This window comes from Crocodylus porosus, unplaced genomic scaffold (assembly GCF_001723895.1).
Source record: "Crocodylus porosus isolate Cpor-Errol unplaced genomic scaffold, CroPor_comp1, whole genome shotgun sequence".
In the NCBI taxonomy this organism is placed as follows: domain Eukaryota; kingdom Metazoa; phylum Chordata; order Crocodylia; family Crocodylidae; genus Crocodylus; species Crocodylus porosus.
The window spans coordinates 59888925-59902058 of record NW_017728931.1 but is presented as its reverse complement, the minus strand read 5'-3'; the positions used below and the strand labels follow the sequence as shown (position 1 = coordinate 59902058).

General features: G+C 45.7%; 2 protein-coding genes across 3 annotated transcripts in view; one reads left to right on the top strand and one right to left on the bottom strand.

Moving 5' to 3' along the window:
- Positions 1 to 1804: 1804 nt before the first annotated feature.
- Positions 1805 to 13134, top strand: part of LOC109316825 — a 17024-nt gene continuing 5694 nt past the window's right edge. The window contains exons 1-2 of one of the 2 annotated variants that reach the window (XM_019545186.1): positions 1805 to 2306; positions 6335 to 6424. The gene's annotated coding sequence lies outside the window, so the exon portion shown is untranslated. Of the gene's footprint in view, positions 2307 to 5442; positions 5912 to 6334; positions 6425 to 13134 lie in introns of those variants that run through there. The other variant, XM_019545185.1, reaches the window with a different exon arrangement.
- On the bottom strand, positions 3589 to 8215 carry SMCO3 (single-pass membrane protein with coiled-coil domains 3). The gene is made up of 2 exons (XM_019545187.1): positions 7222 to 8215; positions 3589 to 5418 (listed from the first exon to the last, which is right to left on the bottom strand). Exon 2 carries the CDS (start codon positions 5399 to 5401, stop codon positions 4724 to 4726), a length of 678 nt encoding a protein of 225 aa, XP_019400732.1. The 5' UTR covers positions 5402 to 5418; positions 7222 to 8215; the 3' UTR covers positions 3589 to 4723.

Here is a 13134-nt window from a genome sequence, read left to right as displayed (position 1 = left end):
GTGACGTCGGGAGTGCAGAAAACGAGGTCGGGGACCCATTGGGTGGAGTGAGTCACATGGGGGTGGGGAGGGAGCGGATTGGCGGGGGCGGCCCCGGGGGCGGAGTCAGGGTTTGGCCTGAGCAGGGCTTTCGGGTCTGTGCAGCCCGCTCTCCCGCGCTGGTGTCAGTTGCTTCGGGGCCCATGTTGACTCGATCCTGGCGTAGCCGAGTATTGCCCCAGCTCGAAGCCTCTGCCTGGGGCCAACCCCGATGCTCCTCACCTGGGCCTGGGCTCTGCTAAGGGAAAGGGGTGTTTCCGATTTTACTGCTTAAGACAGGGGCGGGCAGTTATTTTCGGTGGAGGGGTGCTTACTAAGTTTTGGCAAGCCATTGAGAGCTGCATGACAGGCAGCCAGGGGCTGATAAATATTAATTTTTTAATTGTTTTTCTCTCTCCTCCTCCTTTTCCCATAGCCTGGCAGGCTGCATCTGGCCCATGGGCTGCATTATGCCCACCCCTGGCATAAGATATGACAGCTCAGTCAAGGCCTACACTCAAGAGAAGGGCGGACAAAGCAGTCCAAAGACATCCTCAAGGCCCACTTGAAAAAATGCAGCATCCGCTCCTGGGGGGCTATCACCCAGGATGGCCCCAAACAGGAAGAGTCAGTTGTGAGGATCTCGGTACTTTGAGACCTCACAACAACAGTGGAAAAAGTGGGAGCAGCAAAAACAGTGTGCCGCAGACCAAATCAAGAACCCAGAGCTGCCCAGCCCGCATGGAAACGTGTGCCCCGGTTGCAATCCTGAAATGGTCTTGTCAGGTGTCTTCGGGCCACAGATAAGGCAGTGGTGGAAGACGATTATCCTTGACTATGAGGGATTGCCTGTGACATAAGATATATAGAGAGAACACGGAAGTGCTGGAGTTGACTGCTCTTTTGACTGTATCACAGATTCACAGAAGTTTAGGGCTGGAAGGGATCTTGTGAGATCATCAGGTCCAGCCTCCCTGCTCTGAGCAGGAAAGACTGCTGGCATCAGATAATCCAGATGCTGTAAAAGGATGTCATAATAAAGCAGAGTGATTAGAATACAATAGGTGGGAAAGTGAAGGGGAGGGGAAATGCTGAAAGAACTCAAAGGAATGTAGAGGTCACCATAGCTAATCCAGGTAATGGGATAAGAATCTGTAGTCTCTGTTTAAACCATACTTAACACGGTCCAGTTTATGGCTGATTTCTTACTCTGCAATTTCATGTTTAAGTAGCAGTTCTAAAATGTTTCTAATTTTTTTATTAAGGGAAACCAGAAGGCAATTTGGATGTGGCCTACTTAAGAAAGTGCACAGAAGGATGTTCCAGTGGCACATGCTTCTGCACGACACGTGATCTACCAGGCAACTTGGAAACAGCCAGCATACACAAAGTGTGTAGATGGGAGAAATGCAGATGCTGGCTGTTTCTCCTTATTCAAAATCAGTAGTTAAACAAGTGACTACAGCTTCAAGCAACCCTATGACTTGTGTTACCAAGTGAATGTAAAAGACTGCCACAGACTGTTCTGTTAAAACCCAGTCTCTACCTACTTAAAGCATAACAAACTAGGTCAGGGATGGCCAGCCTGTGGCTTAAGTACAACAAGTGGCACAGGCAACCTGTATGTTTGGCACACAGCAATCTGGGGAGGGGACAAGCAACACGGTGGTGAATAGGACAGGGAGCAGAAAGCAGAGCAGTCAGGAAGCACAGGGCAAAAAGCAGGAAACGAGCAGGCTGGGCAGGGAAAAGGGATCTGAATGTCTTGTGGGGAGGGGACGGCTAATTTGTGTCATACCTCCTCAAAAGTTTGACCCCCACTGCACTAAGTTATCCTTTCCATTCACTCCTTTATTTCAAACACTCTCCACTGGAGCAAAGTATCTACTGTTACACATGAAAGCAACTCTTTGAAGGCCACTATAAAAATGCCTGGTCACTCTAATTTCATGCCAGACTTGGTTAATGAGCTCTTTATTACATTTAACAAATTCAGGATAAATGGACTTGATTGCCTCCATTACCTTAAAACCCACTAAAATACAGAGATCCTCCTGTCTGGCTCATGCATAAGCCTCTGTGAGGTCACTGCTACATCTCCTGGATCAAGCAGAATTGCTGACCAGCCCCAGGCCTCTGTGAGGTCACTGCTTTGTACTCTGTGGGACTGACTGGTTGCCACAGCCTACAATATGAATACTTCATAGTGATAAGCTCACTCTTCCCTGCTTTTCTACTTCATGGAAAACGTATCTTTCTTTTCCCAGTATCACCAAGAAGGTATAAAGGTGAATGAAAATGTTATCTTTTTATTCCCCGTCCCCACCCCCGCTTCCCCCCAGAAATGTACTTCTTTCCTTCTTAAGATGGACAAGCTGCCAGAAAGATCTGCTAGATGTTTTGGTCTGTGTGTCTTTCCAGTACTCTTCTGCTTAATGAGTTATTGCCATACGTGCTGAGGTATATTCAGCTTAGACTACTAAGGGCTACAGAAGAAATTAAGCCTGCAAGTAGGAAGGAAAGGGAAAAGAGCACAAGGAAAGAGGGAAAACAAAGAAGGCAAATGAGGTTGGAAGGGAGACAAACATGAATAAGGGAATGAGAATAGAAAGATAAAAAGGTAGAGGAGAGCTGCTTCAAATTTTACACAGATACCCTAGTTGTTACCATACAAATCCGCTGTTGTGTCTTTTCTGAATAGTTTTGTCACAGTATGTCTTGGTATAAAAAACTGAGCCTGTGTACAACTTTCATATAATGATCTGTACAGTTTATATACAGGGTGCTTATATGAGTGCTTATATAGGTGCCTTTAAGTCCTTGTGCAACTTTAAACTTCAATAACTTTGGCAACTGAAAGCATAATTCATTATGTTTTTTAGCATAGTGTAAGCATTGTATAGGGTAAGGCTCATAAATGCCAATCATGAAATCACTCAGCTAGAAAATGTTTTCTACGAGGTGGAAAATCAGATTTCATAGATTTCATAGATGTTAAGGCTGGAAGGGATCTCGGAAGATCATCAAGTCCAGTCTCCCGCCCAAAGGGCAGGAAGTCAGCTGGGGTCACAGGATCCCAGCAAGATAAGCATCCAATTTACTTTTGAAGGTGTTCAGTGTAGGTGCTTGAACCACCTCTGATGGCAGACTGTTCCAGACCTTGGGGGCTTGGACAGTAAAGAAATTCTTCCTTATGTCCAGCCTGAAACAGTCTTGCAGTAGTTTATGACTGTTTGACCTCGTCATCCCTTGTGGCACTTTGTATCAGATTGAATGATGTGTCACAAAAGATGGCAAGTTATATTGAAGTCTAGAAATTTGAGCTGTATTTTGTTAAAACTTAATGTATTATGCTTTCAATCACCATTTACAGTTTGCTTCTATCGTGTACATCCAAAGTTATTAAAGTTTAAACCTGCACAAACTTTATAACTTTATAAACAACCTGTATTGTAACATATATTGCATCCTTTCTTAGTTAAATAATGTGCATGATTTAGCTTTAGACTAATTTTTGAGGCAAAGAACAAGTGCCTATGAACTAAGTCAACCAAATAGAGAAAAGAGCTCTCAAAATTAATATGGTACAGGTTTAATATATTTTTAAAATGACAATTTTTATTCAAATAACGGCCAAAAAAACCCAAACTTCAGTGTGTCTCAGAGAAGGGGCATACAAATCAAACTCTTTGCTCTAACCGTTTGTTTCCAAACTAGGCACATTTAGATTTGTAGTATTTGTGATGTTTTACAGGCTGTGAATATATTGAATAAGCCCACTACCGTCCCATATCACTCATCCATTAATCACTTAAAAGAAAATAGCATGTCCTTGTAGGCCAGTTGTCCTGCAAGCACTTTCGCCTGCATGTAGATCCGTTTAACCCAGAAGAACTGCATGTATGCACAATATTAATTGCACGTGTGTTTTCATGATTGGGCCCATAGCGTCTCTGGAATGCTGGAGCCTTCTTTTCATCTCTTAACTGTAGAGCTTAAATTGTGCGCGCACATATTTTTCAAACCACAACTCTGTCAGGATTAGAGTTCATTTTAAGTAGGGCACTGGGTGGCTTCATAGATACAGATTCAAAACACTGACAGATGACCATGAGAGGGGAATCCTATATATCAAGATTAGGTCTAGTATGCACCAGAAAAAAGTTGCAATACCAGTAACCCTCCAAATGTGGATATTCTGGCAAAAAAAAGCCCACCTTCTTTGTTAGTGTATCTGCATCTCCACTCAAGCTTTTGTCAATAAGAAATAAACATTATAAAAATCACACTCTTAACCATTATTGTATCGACAAAAGTTTCTAGTGTAGATCTGACCTTTTTTCAGCTACTAGCATCTCTCCAGAACCTGGGAATTAGAGTTAAGCATAATGATGATTTTATCTTGTGCAGCTACTTGACCACTAGTTTACTAGATTAGGAATGACCATTTTATTTCCCATAATCTCAGCAAACACCAGAAGCAGGTACTTTCATATACTACTTTTCTGAAGTGGGCTTGAATCAGTTATTGAAAGAGCTCAGTTCCAACTCTTTGAGCTATCCCTGGTGCCACCTCAAAAAATGCTTGAAGTTGAAGAAAAAAGTGTGCTCAGCCATGAAGGATCAAAGTGTACATGAACTGATTTGATTCTTACATCTAGTAAATTCTGTCATTGTGACAATTACAGGCAACTTAAAAAGCCATTCACTGAGTTTTATGTTTCACTATTGAAGTTGCTTCATTTATGGCACATGAATATTTTTCTGAGGCTGTCTTAAATTCAGCCAGGTGATCCTCATAACTTTTAACAGAGGCCAGCAGCTGATCCCTCTCAACTGCTCCCAGGATGGCCTGGAGGACCACATCAATGCCTAGCCCAAGAATAGCAATTCCAATTCCTCCAAGAACAGAAGCACCAATCTGGGCAAGCAGAGTGACCAGTTTGCTAACGGTATTGGTTATAACATTTGAGCCAATTAGTTTCACAGCTAACAGACCAGCAGTGGAAGTAGCTTCCCCAAGAATAATTGAAAAAACTTTGTGTGCTATTGCTATTTTCCCTACCTCTGGCTCTTTGATATCACAAAGTTTTTGGTACAGCATTGGCTCCAGTTTTTCCTTCATTTCTTTATCAATCTTCCTGACTTCCTGTTGAATGTCACCCATGGCTTGGATGATAATGTCACAGTTTTCCTTAATGGTGCCAGTCTTTCTCATCTGGATGTGGGCAATCGAACACCCCAAATGTGCATTCAGCACACCAATCAGTTCATTGGTGGCAAGGAAGTTAGCTGACATGCAGTCAAGCAGCTCTTGGTGCAGCCGGATCACTTCTTGCCGTCTCTTTGGGTTGTCTGGGTAGAGGAGGTCACTCAGAGCCATTCTTCAGAGAACTGATGCTGAGAAAAGAAAAGTTCTTTTTTATATTTGAAGTCTGGGAGAGCAGGTGGGGTTTGGGTAATATTGATAACTGTCATACAGTATTCTGGATCCTTTTAACATCTGTGTTGCATTACTATAGATCTGCTTAAACTAGTTCTTGTTTAACTTTACAGTTTACATCACCTTTATATTTTACCCAGTGAAACTTAACTGTAAGGTAATCTAGTTGGGCATAATCATGGCATGCAGGGCGGGCCTGAACACAGGGTCACTCTGTGGCCAGATCTGCCATGCAGGGCCAGAATGGGATGCCAGATTGCACCCACAGATTGACCCTGCACATTGCCTCCATGGTGGATCCAGCCTGCAGACTGTCCTCACCTACAGGATCCAACCTGTACACCAGCCCTGAACCACTCACCTGGCCCCCTGGACTAGAAGATTAAGCAACACGCTGCTTCAATTCTTTTAACATCTTCCCCTAAAGTCTTGGGCCTAATATTTTTCTGGGTGAGTTTTAGTTTGCATTTTTTTCAAGATAAGGCTCGTGCTTTTTCATGTAGATGTCACAGTGATAGACATCCTAGGAATATCTGAAATTGATACTTATATATTTCCTCCTACTCAGGCCCTTCATACTATTTTTCTCCTTACTGGTTTTTGCATTCACTACCAGTTCAGAATCATCTGACTAACCCTGCAGACTAGACTTTACTAGATGCCATTCCACGCCCCAGTAGGATATATTACATGTAGTTATTTCACTGGTTCCTCAATCAGCTTTCAGTGCAAGTGGTACTGTTTGGATAAATGCCAATTTGAATTAATTTTTAATAACGCTTTGTGGAATAATTTGCATTAATGTTATTTTCTTCACTCGCTATCTTATAATGCTGTCAAAAAGTGAACACTTAATTCATGCTTCTCTTTTAGAATGAAGGGCGTGTTTTTCATCTTCATTATGAGTTTGTGATTTCAGTGAAATACCATGAACTGAACTGAACCCAAGCATTTTGAAAACAGGTACTATTCCTTATCAATTCTACCTAAGGAAAATAGAATACTGGCTTTTTTCTGACTCAAAATGGTCTTAAGATTATTTAATTCTAATTATTTCTCTGTTAGATTGTTAAGTAGCACTACAGTGTAGAAATATTGAGAAGATTAAATGTGTTAATAATTAGTACAAAACGTTATAGTGAATGTCACTAATATAACAGATATCCAGGTTGTAGCCATATTGGTCTAGAGGAAAAGGCAACCAAGACTTCCAGTAGAGAGGATATCTTTTATTAGACCAATGAGATTTTTGCAAAAAAAAAAATTTTGATTGCAAGCTTTTGGGCACAAACACCCTTCATCAGGCATTGGAGAAAAGATTATAAAAGTTCTCCTGAGAAGACATGAAAGTTCATATTTCATAGGATTTCACAGAGGAGTCAATAGATGGAAAACTCCTTTAGGCAGTCAGTTCAAAGCTGGTATGGAGCCTCTCACTTCCTGTGAGGATCTGTGATGATGCAAATTACCTTGATATTACAGACACTTAAGAGGCAGAAGAGGCCTTCTAGCTCCTATTTTTTTTATCCCTGGCCATTTCAGGTTCATCCTATTACTCTGGTGTACGCATGTTCTGAAAACCAAAATCCTCTTCTCTCCTTCTTGGCATTTATTCTTTTTCAGATAGGGATTACATTACTTTCAGTAGTCAGACTGCCCATATAATCTACAAATATGCATGCATACTCTTACGTCAGCCTCTTCTGCCCAATAAAAACTTTATCTTAAAAAATATGCAGTCAATGATATATACGACCTACCTGTTTTTATTCAGAGCCTCTGTAATCAGCTGTGGATGTGCAGGACAGTGAATTCTCTTTTCACTGGGTTCCTCTCGTATTTTCTGATAGAATGTGATGACATAGTCTGTAGGGATTGTTACTGCAGCTGGGTCCTGCTGCCTGCCTGGTTTGTAGGTTATTTTAATGTATCACTGCTCTCTAGAATTAACATCCAGGCTCAGAGCTCATTGTCTTTTTTCCCACTCCTTGCAGTTTTAAAATGCTTTCATGTATTTTATGCTGATCAAAAGTTCTTGATTGGCAGGGATAGATCAAAAGGTCTTCTTTCTTTAAGGTAGAAGTATAGCAGCAATCCATATACATTTAACACAAGTCCCACCAAAACATTTATAAAATATGTATTCTATATACTTCATTGCTTTACAAACATGTTGTTTAACTGTTACTCTAAACATATGAATTATGGAAGAAAAGTGATGAGCAATCTAAAACTAACAGAAAAGTATATACCTCAGGAAAGGTAAGCCTTCAGCACACCACAGTGAGATGCAGTCACATGGCTAGACAGACCCTCCTCAAGTTAAATGGGTGTGTACTAAGGATAAACACATGCACTGACAGAAATATAAATATATATCTTCAGTCTTGATTTTCCTCTGAACACTAAGCCATCGTCCCAATACAATATCAATACCCAAAATTCCCTTTAATTTCAGAGTTATGTACATGCTGGAATGTAAAACCGAAGAAAATTGTAAGGATAGAACCACTAATTTTCTTCAACTTTTTTTTAAATTTGAAAGTTTCCCATTCAAGAGCTTACCAGGGTCACCTAACTTAGATTGTAAGATATGAGGGCATCACCACCCTATTGGTCCCTTTACATTTGAGATTGATTTGGAAAGACCTTCACCAAAGCTTTGTTCCCTCTACATATTCCTTCAGTTTCTGCTGAGCTTCTTGCCAAATTCAGATCTTTAGCACTGTTTGTGAGGGCTGTGATCAGTGCCAAGCCTTCTGGCATATAGTGTTTATACTAAGTTCAGAACATGAATGACAATTATTAACAGAAAATAAATCATTGTTCCTAAATGTAAATTTTAAAATGTCATATTTTTAAGAATTTTAAACATTTGATATTTTAAGTAATCTCTTATAGTTGATAAATCCTACAATCCTGTACCTGAAATGTTTCTTGGTCTTCATTTTCTTACTGATAATTACCTTACTCAAGACATTTCAGGCCTTCTTCTAGGGAAATTAGTAGGAATTTTGTCATTTAGTTCAATGGAAGCAGAAATGAGTAATTTACTCATGAGTAAATGATGCCAGGCAGGCATCTACATGTGCAGGGAAGCAGCAGCAGATTTGCTGCCAATCTGCTGCTACTTCCTGGGGTCCTACAGTGGACCCCTGCCACCACCAGGGGAGCTCCAGGCTTTGGCTGCAACTGGCAGCAGCTGGCAGGCCTTTTCAAAAGCCAGGCCCACATGCTGCTCTGTGGCCAGCCCCTTCCTTGGCCAGGAGTAGCATGCCCAGCACAGTAACAGCACATGGCAGCACTGTCCTCGACACCTGTACCTCCCCATGCCATGATTGCTCCAGCCCCTTCTCCGGGCAGCAACGACCACCACTCCTGTTGGCTGCTGTGCTGGCCCACCGCACCAAATGCCACCTGGCTCATGGCTGTCAGGGCCCTCCCAGCTCCCTCATGTCCAGCAACTACCTGCCGCATACTATCCCAGGGCCGTTGCTGCACACCTGCTGCCTCAATCCCATCTGCCTGCCTTAGACCCCATCAGTGACACTGACAACGAGCTCCAGAATGCAACTGCTGGGACCACTGTCATCCTCATGAGTGTCCAGCCATGCCACTTCTGGACCCTCTGGCCCAGCCAGGACTGGTGGCTGCATGTCATCCAGCATACCTGGGATGACAAGTAGTGACTAGAGGCATTCTGCATGCCCTGGGACACCTTCCAGGATCTCCTGGAGCTGCTCCAGCCACACCTCAAGTGGCAGGACATCACCATGTGCTCACCCCACCCTGCAGACACCCAGCTGGCCCTCACCCTGCTGAAGATGGCCACGCCTGACAGCCTCTGTACATCAGCAACCTGTTCGGCGTGGGCAAGGCCACCACTGGGGAGGCAGTCCTGGAGGTGTGTGGCACCCTTCAGGATGTGCTGGCAGATACCATGCTCCATGTGCACGACCCCCTGGCAGTGATGGCCATGTTCTGTGCCCTGAGATTCCCCCAATGAATTGGGACCCTGGACGGGACCCACATCCCCATCACCTCCCTGTCCCACAAAGACTGTCCCTACTACACCCGGGGGGGGCTTTCACTCCATGGTGCTGCAGGCTGTTGTGGACCACTGCAGGGCCTTCATGTATGTGAGCGCCAGCTGGGTAGGCAACACCTGCAACATCTGTTTCTTCAGGAACTCTGGCCTGCCAACTGTGGTGCAGAGCAGCTGCTTCACACCAGGGGTGCTGGACCTGCAGCTGGGTGCCATGGCAGTCCCACCCCTGGTCATCAGGGACCCCACGTACCCACTCCTGCTCTGGTTCATGCACCCCTACACCAGCCAGCTAGACCTCTGCCAGGTACACTTTAACCACTGCTTGGGCTGGACCCATGCCCTGGTGGAGTGCACCTTTGGGCACCGCAAGAGCTGCTGGTGCACCCTCACTGCCCACCTCAGATTCACTGAGAACAATCTCCCCCAGGTCATTTTCACAGCCTGGGTGCTACATAACATCTGTGTGGCCCGGGGTGAGCTCTTCCATGAGTCCTGGACAGAGGAGGCACAGTGGGCAGAGGACATGTGGAGGCGGGAGCACCACCTGTGGCAACAGCAACAGTGGCAGCCCCTCCCCCCTGCCAAGGTGCAGAAGAGCTGTGTACCTGCCACTGGGGGCCAGGGCACCGGGTGTGTGAGGCACTGGCAGACCACCTCCTCCAGCACTCCCTGTTTCTTCTCTGCTGGCTGATCACAAACTGCCCTCAGCTCAGGGAGCTGGGCCTTAAAATGACCGTCAACATCTGGTCACCTGCCCCTCCCTGGCCCAGTTCTTAAAATGGCAGGCAATATCAGTGCCCTGCCACACAGGGCCAGAATGGTATGCAGCACCCAGCAGTCATCATCCGTGGCCTGCACTGCCCTGGCCAGGACTGCGGTTTACTCTCTCAGTGTCTCCACCTACTCATGCTCCATGGCCAGAATCTGTGCCGAGAAATCCCCGTCCACCCAGTTCCACACCTTCTTGTACTGGTCCTCCTCATAGGCCACGTCCTCTGCCCACTACCTGTTCTGGCAGGCCGCATCCTCCACCTGCCACCTGTCCTGACGGGTTACATTCTCTACCTGCCAGACCCGAGTGTCTGCTAGTGATCCTCCAACACTATGACCAGGCAATCCAGAAGGAGGGTCCTGTTCTGGGAGAGCTGGCGCATTAGCAGGGCCTCGGCTTCATAGATTTCATAGGCATTAGAGCTGGAAGGGACCTCAGGAGATCATCGAGTCCAGCCCCCTGCCCCAAGTCAGCTGGGGTCAAAGGAACCTGGGGCAGTAGTTCAGGTAGGCCACCCCTACTGCTGTAGACAGCATTCTTATGACCTGGATCCTGAGATGCAAGGATCTCCATCAGTTGCTGCATTAAAGGGACGCAAAGATCCTGAGATGCAAGGATCCTGAGGTGCAAGGATCTCCATCAGTTGTTGCATAAAGGGCATGTACTTAAGGGCACTCCCTGACTGACAATTGTGGTTGTTGATGGCCACCCACTGTCCCTGCAAGGCCTTGATCTTTATGTGCCAAGTGGTTGTGCCCACTCTCCTGCATCCAGCCTGACAGCACATCATAGACATGGGTGTTGGAGCACCCACCCCACTCACACTGGTGCTGCACCTCTGTCTCGCCTCACAGTGCCACAAGATCACCAGTCTTCTCCTGCGACTAGCTGGGGCCGTGGGTGGTGGACATGGGTACAGGCATGGGCATGCATAAGTAGGATTCCATGGCGGGGTCCTGTGTTGGCTCTATGGGTCACTGTGCAGCTGTCCCTGTGCTGCCAGGCCTGGGTAGTATCCTGCAGCCACACAGCTAAGGCAATGCCCTACAGGACCTACAGGCTCAGGGCAGGCTGCTGAGGGAGGACTGCGGGCAGGTGAAGCTGGCCCTGGCATCCAGAAGCAGACTGCAGCTGGACCTCGATGCTAGTAGGCCTGGCTGGAGCCTACAGCACCCTGCAGCAGGCTCCAGTGCCCTGCTGGCCTGTACAGCACAGGCCAGGCAGGCACATGGCACTGAGATGCCAGGCAGTGATGCCAGGGGGCTAGCAGGCTGGGGCAACTGGCCTGCAGCCTGCCCAAGTCGACACAGGGACCTGGAGTTCTCTCAGGCTCCCTGCTGGTGTGCCCCAGGGCTCAAAATGCCTGCAGGCTTTTAGAGGCCTGTGGCAGGGGCTGCCATAGAGACAGCCCAGCCCTGGGGCAAGAGAGGCTCCCAGTCCAGAGCCATAGGGCTAGCCTCAGGCCAGCCCCCTAGTGGCCAAGCTGACCTGGGAGCAAATTTGCACCCAGGTGGCGTCTACACATGCATTACCGTGCAGTAACTAATGCGAGTAAATTTAATACCTACATTTGCAGGTATCAAATTTACTCATGGTTAGGTGTTTTTACTGAGCAGTAAGCATGCACGTGTGTAGATGTGCAAACTTACTGGCTGCCAATATTCTTAGATTCATAGATGCTAGATTCGGAAGGGACCTCAACAGATCATTGAGTCCGACCCCCTGCCTTGGGCAGGAAAGACTGCTGGGGTCAGATGACCCCAGCCAGATGCCTATCCAACTTTCTCTTAAAGACTTGCAAGATAGGAGAGAGCACCACCTCACTTGGAAGCCCATTCCAAGTTTTGGCCACCCTTACCATGAAGAAGTTTTTCCTGACATCTAGCTTGAATCTGCTGTCTGTGACCATTGTTCCTTATTACCCCAAAAGGCGCCCTGCTGAACAGAGCATCTTTGATTCCTTGCTGCATGCCCCTAGTTAATTTATAGGCAGCCACAAGATCACCTCTCAGCCTTCTCTTGCAGAGGCTGAAGAGGTTCAGGTATCTCAGTCTCTTCTGATAGGGCTCGGCCTGTAAACCCTTAACCATATGAGTGGCCCTCCTCTGGACCCTCTCGAGGTTATCCTTCTTAACAATATAACCAGGGACGTTGATCCCAGGGACAGTAGCCATAGTGTTGCTGGTAGGATTTACAGGCCCAAAAGTGAGTAATGAGTTAGGCCTGGTGGTCTAAACATTGCACAGAGAAGAACTGAAACGGGGATAGGGTTAGTGCCTGGAAGGAAGGGACATTTCTTTCTCTTTCTCACACACACGCACCATGTCTAGCTATAAATACAAATAAGGCAGCCAGAAATGTAAGGAGGTAAAACTAAGGGAACTAAAAGAAGCTAAAAGATACCAGTCAGTCTTCCCATTTTTCAAAACAGACAAGGCCTTTCTCCAGTCTGGCTCAGGCAATACACTACCTTAGGAAGCAGATGAACAAAAGCAAGATGGGAATGATTTTAATATAGAGGCTGTGCCTGTGGCAACTGACAATGAAGAAAAGCTGCCAGATGCATTATGTAACTCCAATCTAATGCTTTCAAAAGATAGTCAAGTAATATCACCATTAGCACCACTACATTCAGAAGAAGACTTACCAAACACAGGAGAGGGTAGTAATACACAATCTGATTGAGGCTTTTTCAAAGACCCAGGCTTGTGGCCTAAACTGATAACAGATTTGGTCTGCCAAAAAATTATTCTATCTGGTGTCCCGACTTTTGAAGAAATGTGGGAGCTAGCAAAGTCAATTCCAAAAGATGTTGGTGGGCATAAGTATCCTGAATTTCTTCTCAAGTGTAAG

Excerpts from the sequence above, each read along its gene's own strand:
- SMCO3 (XM_019545187.1), bottom strand. The coding sequence starts at position 5,401 with ATGGCTCTGAGTGACCTCCTCTACCCAGACAACCCAAAGAGACGGCAA.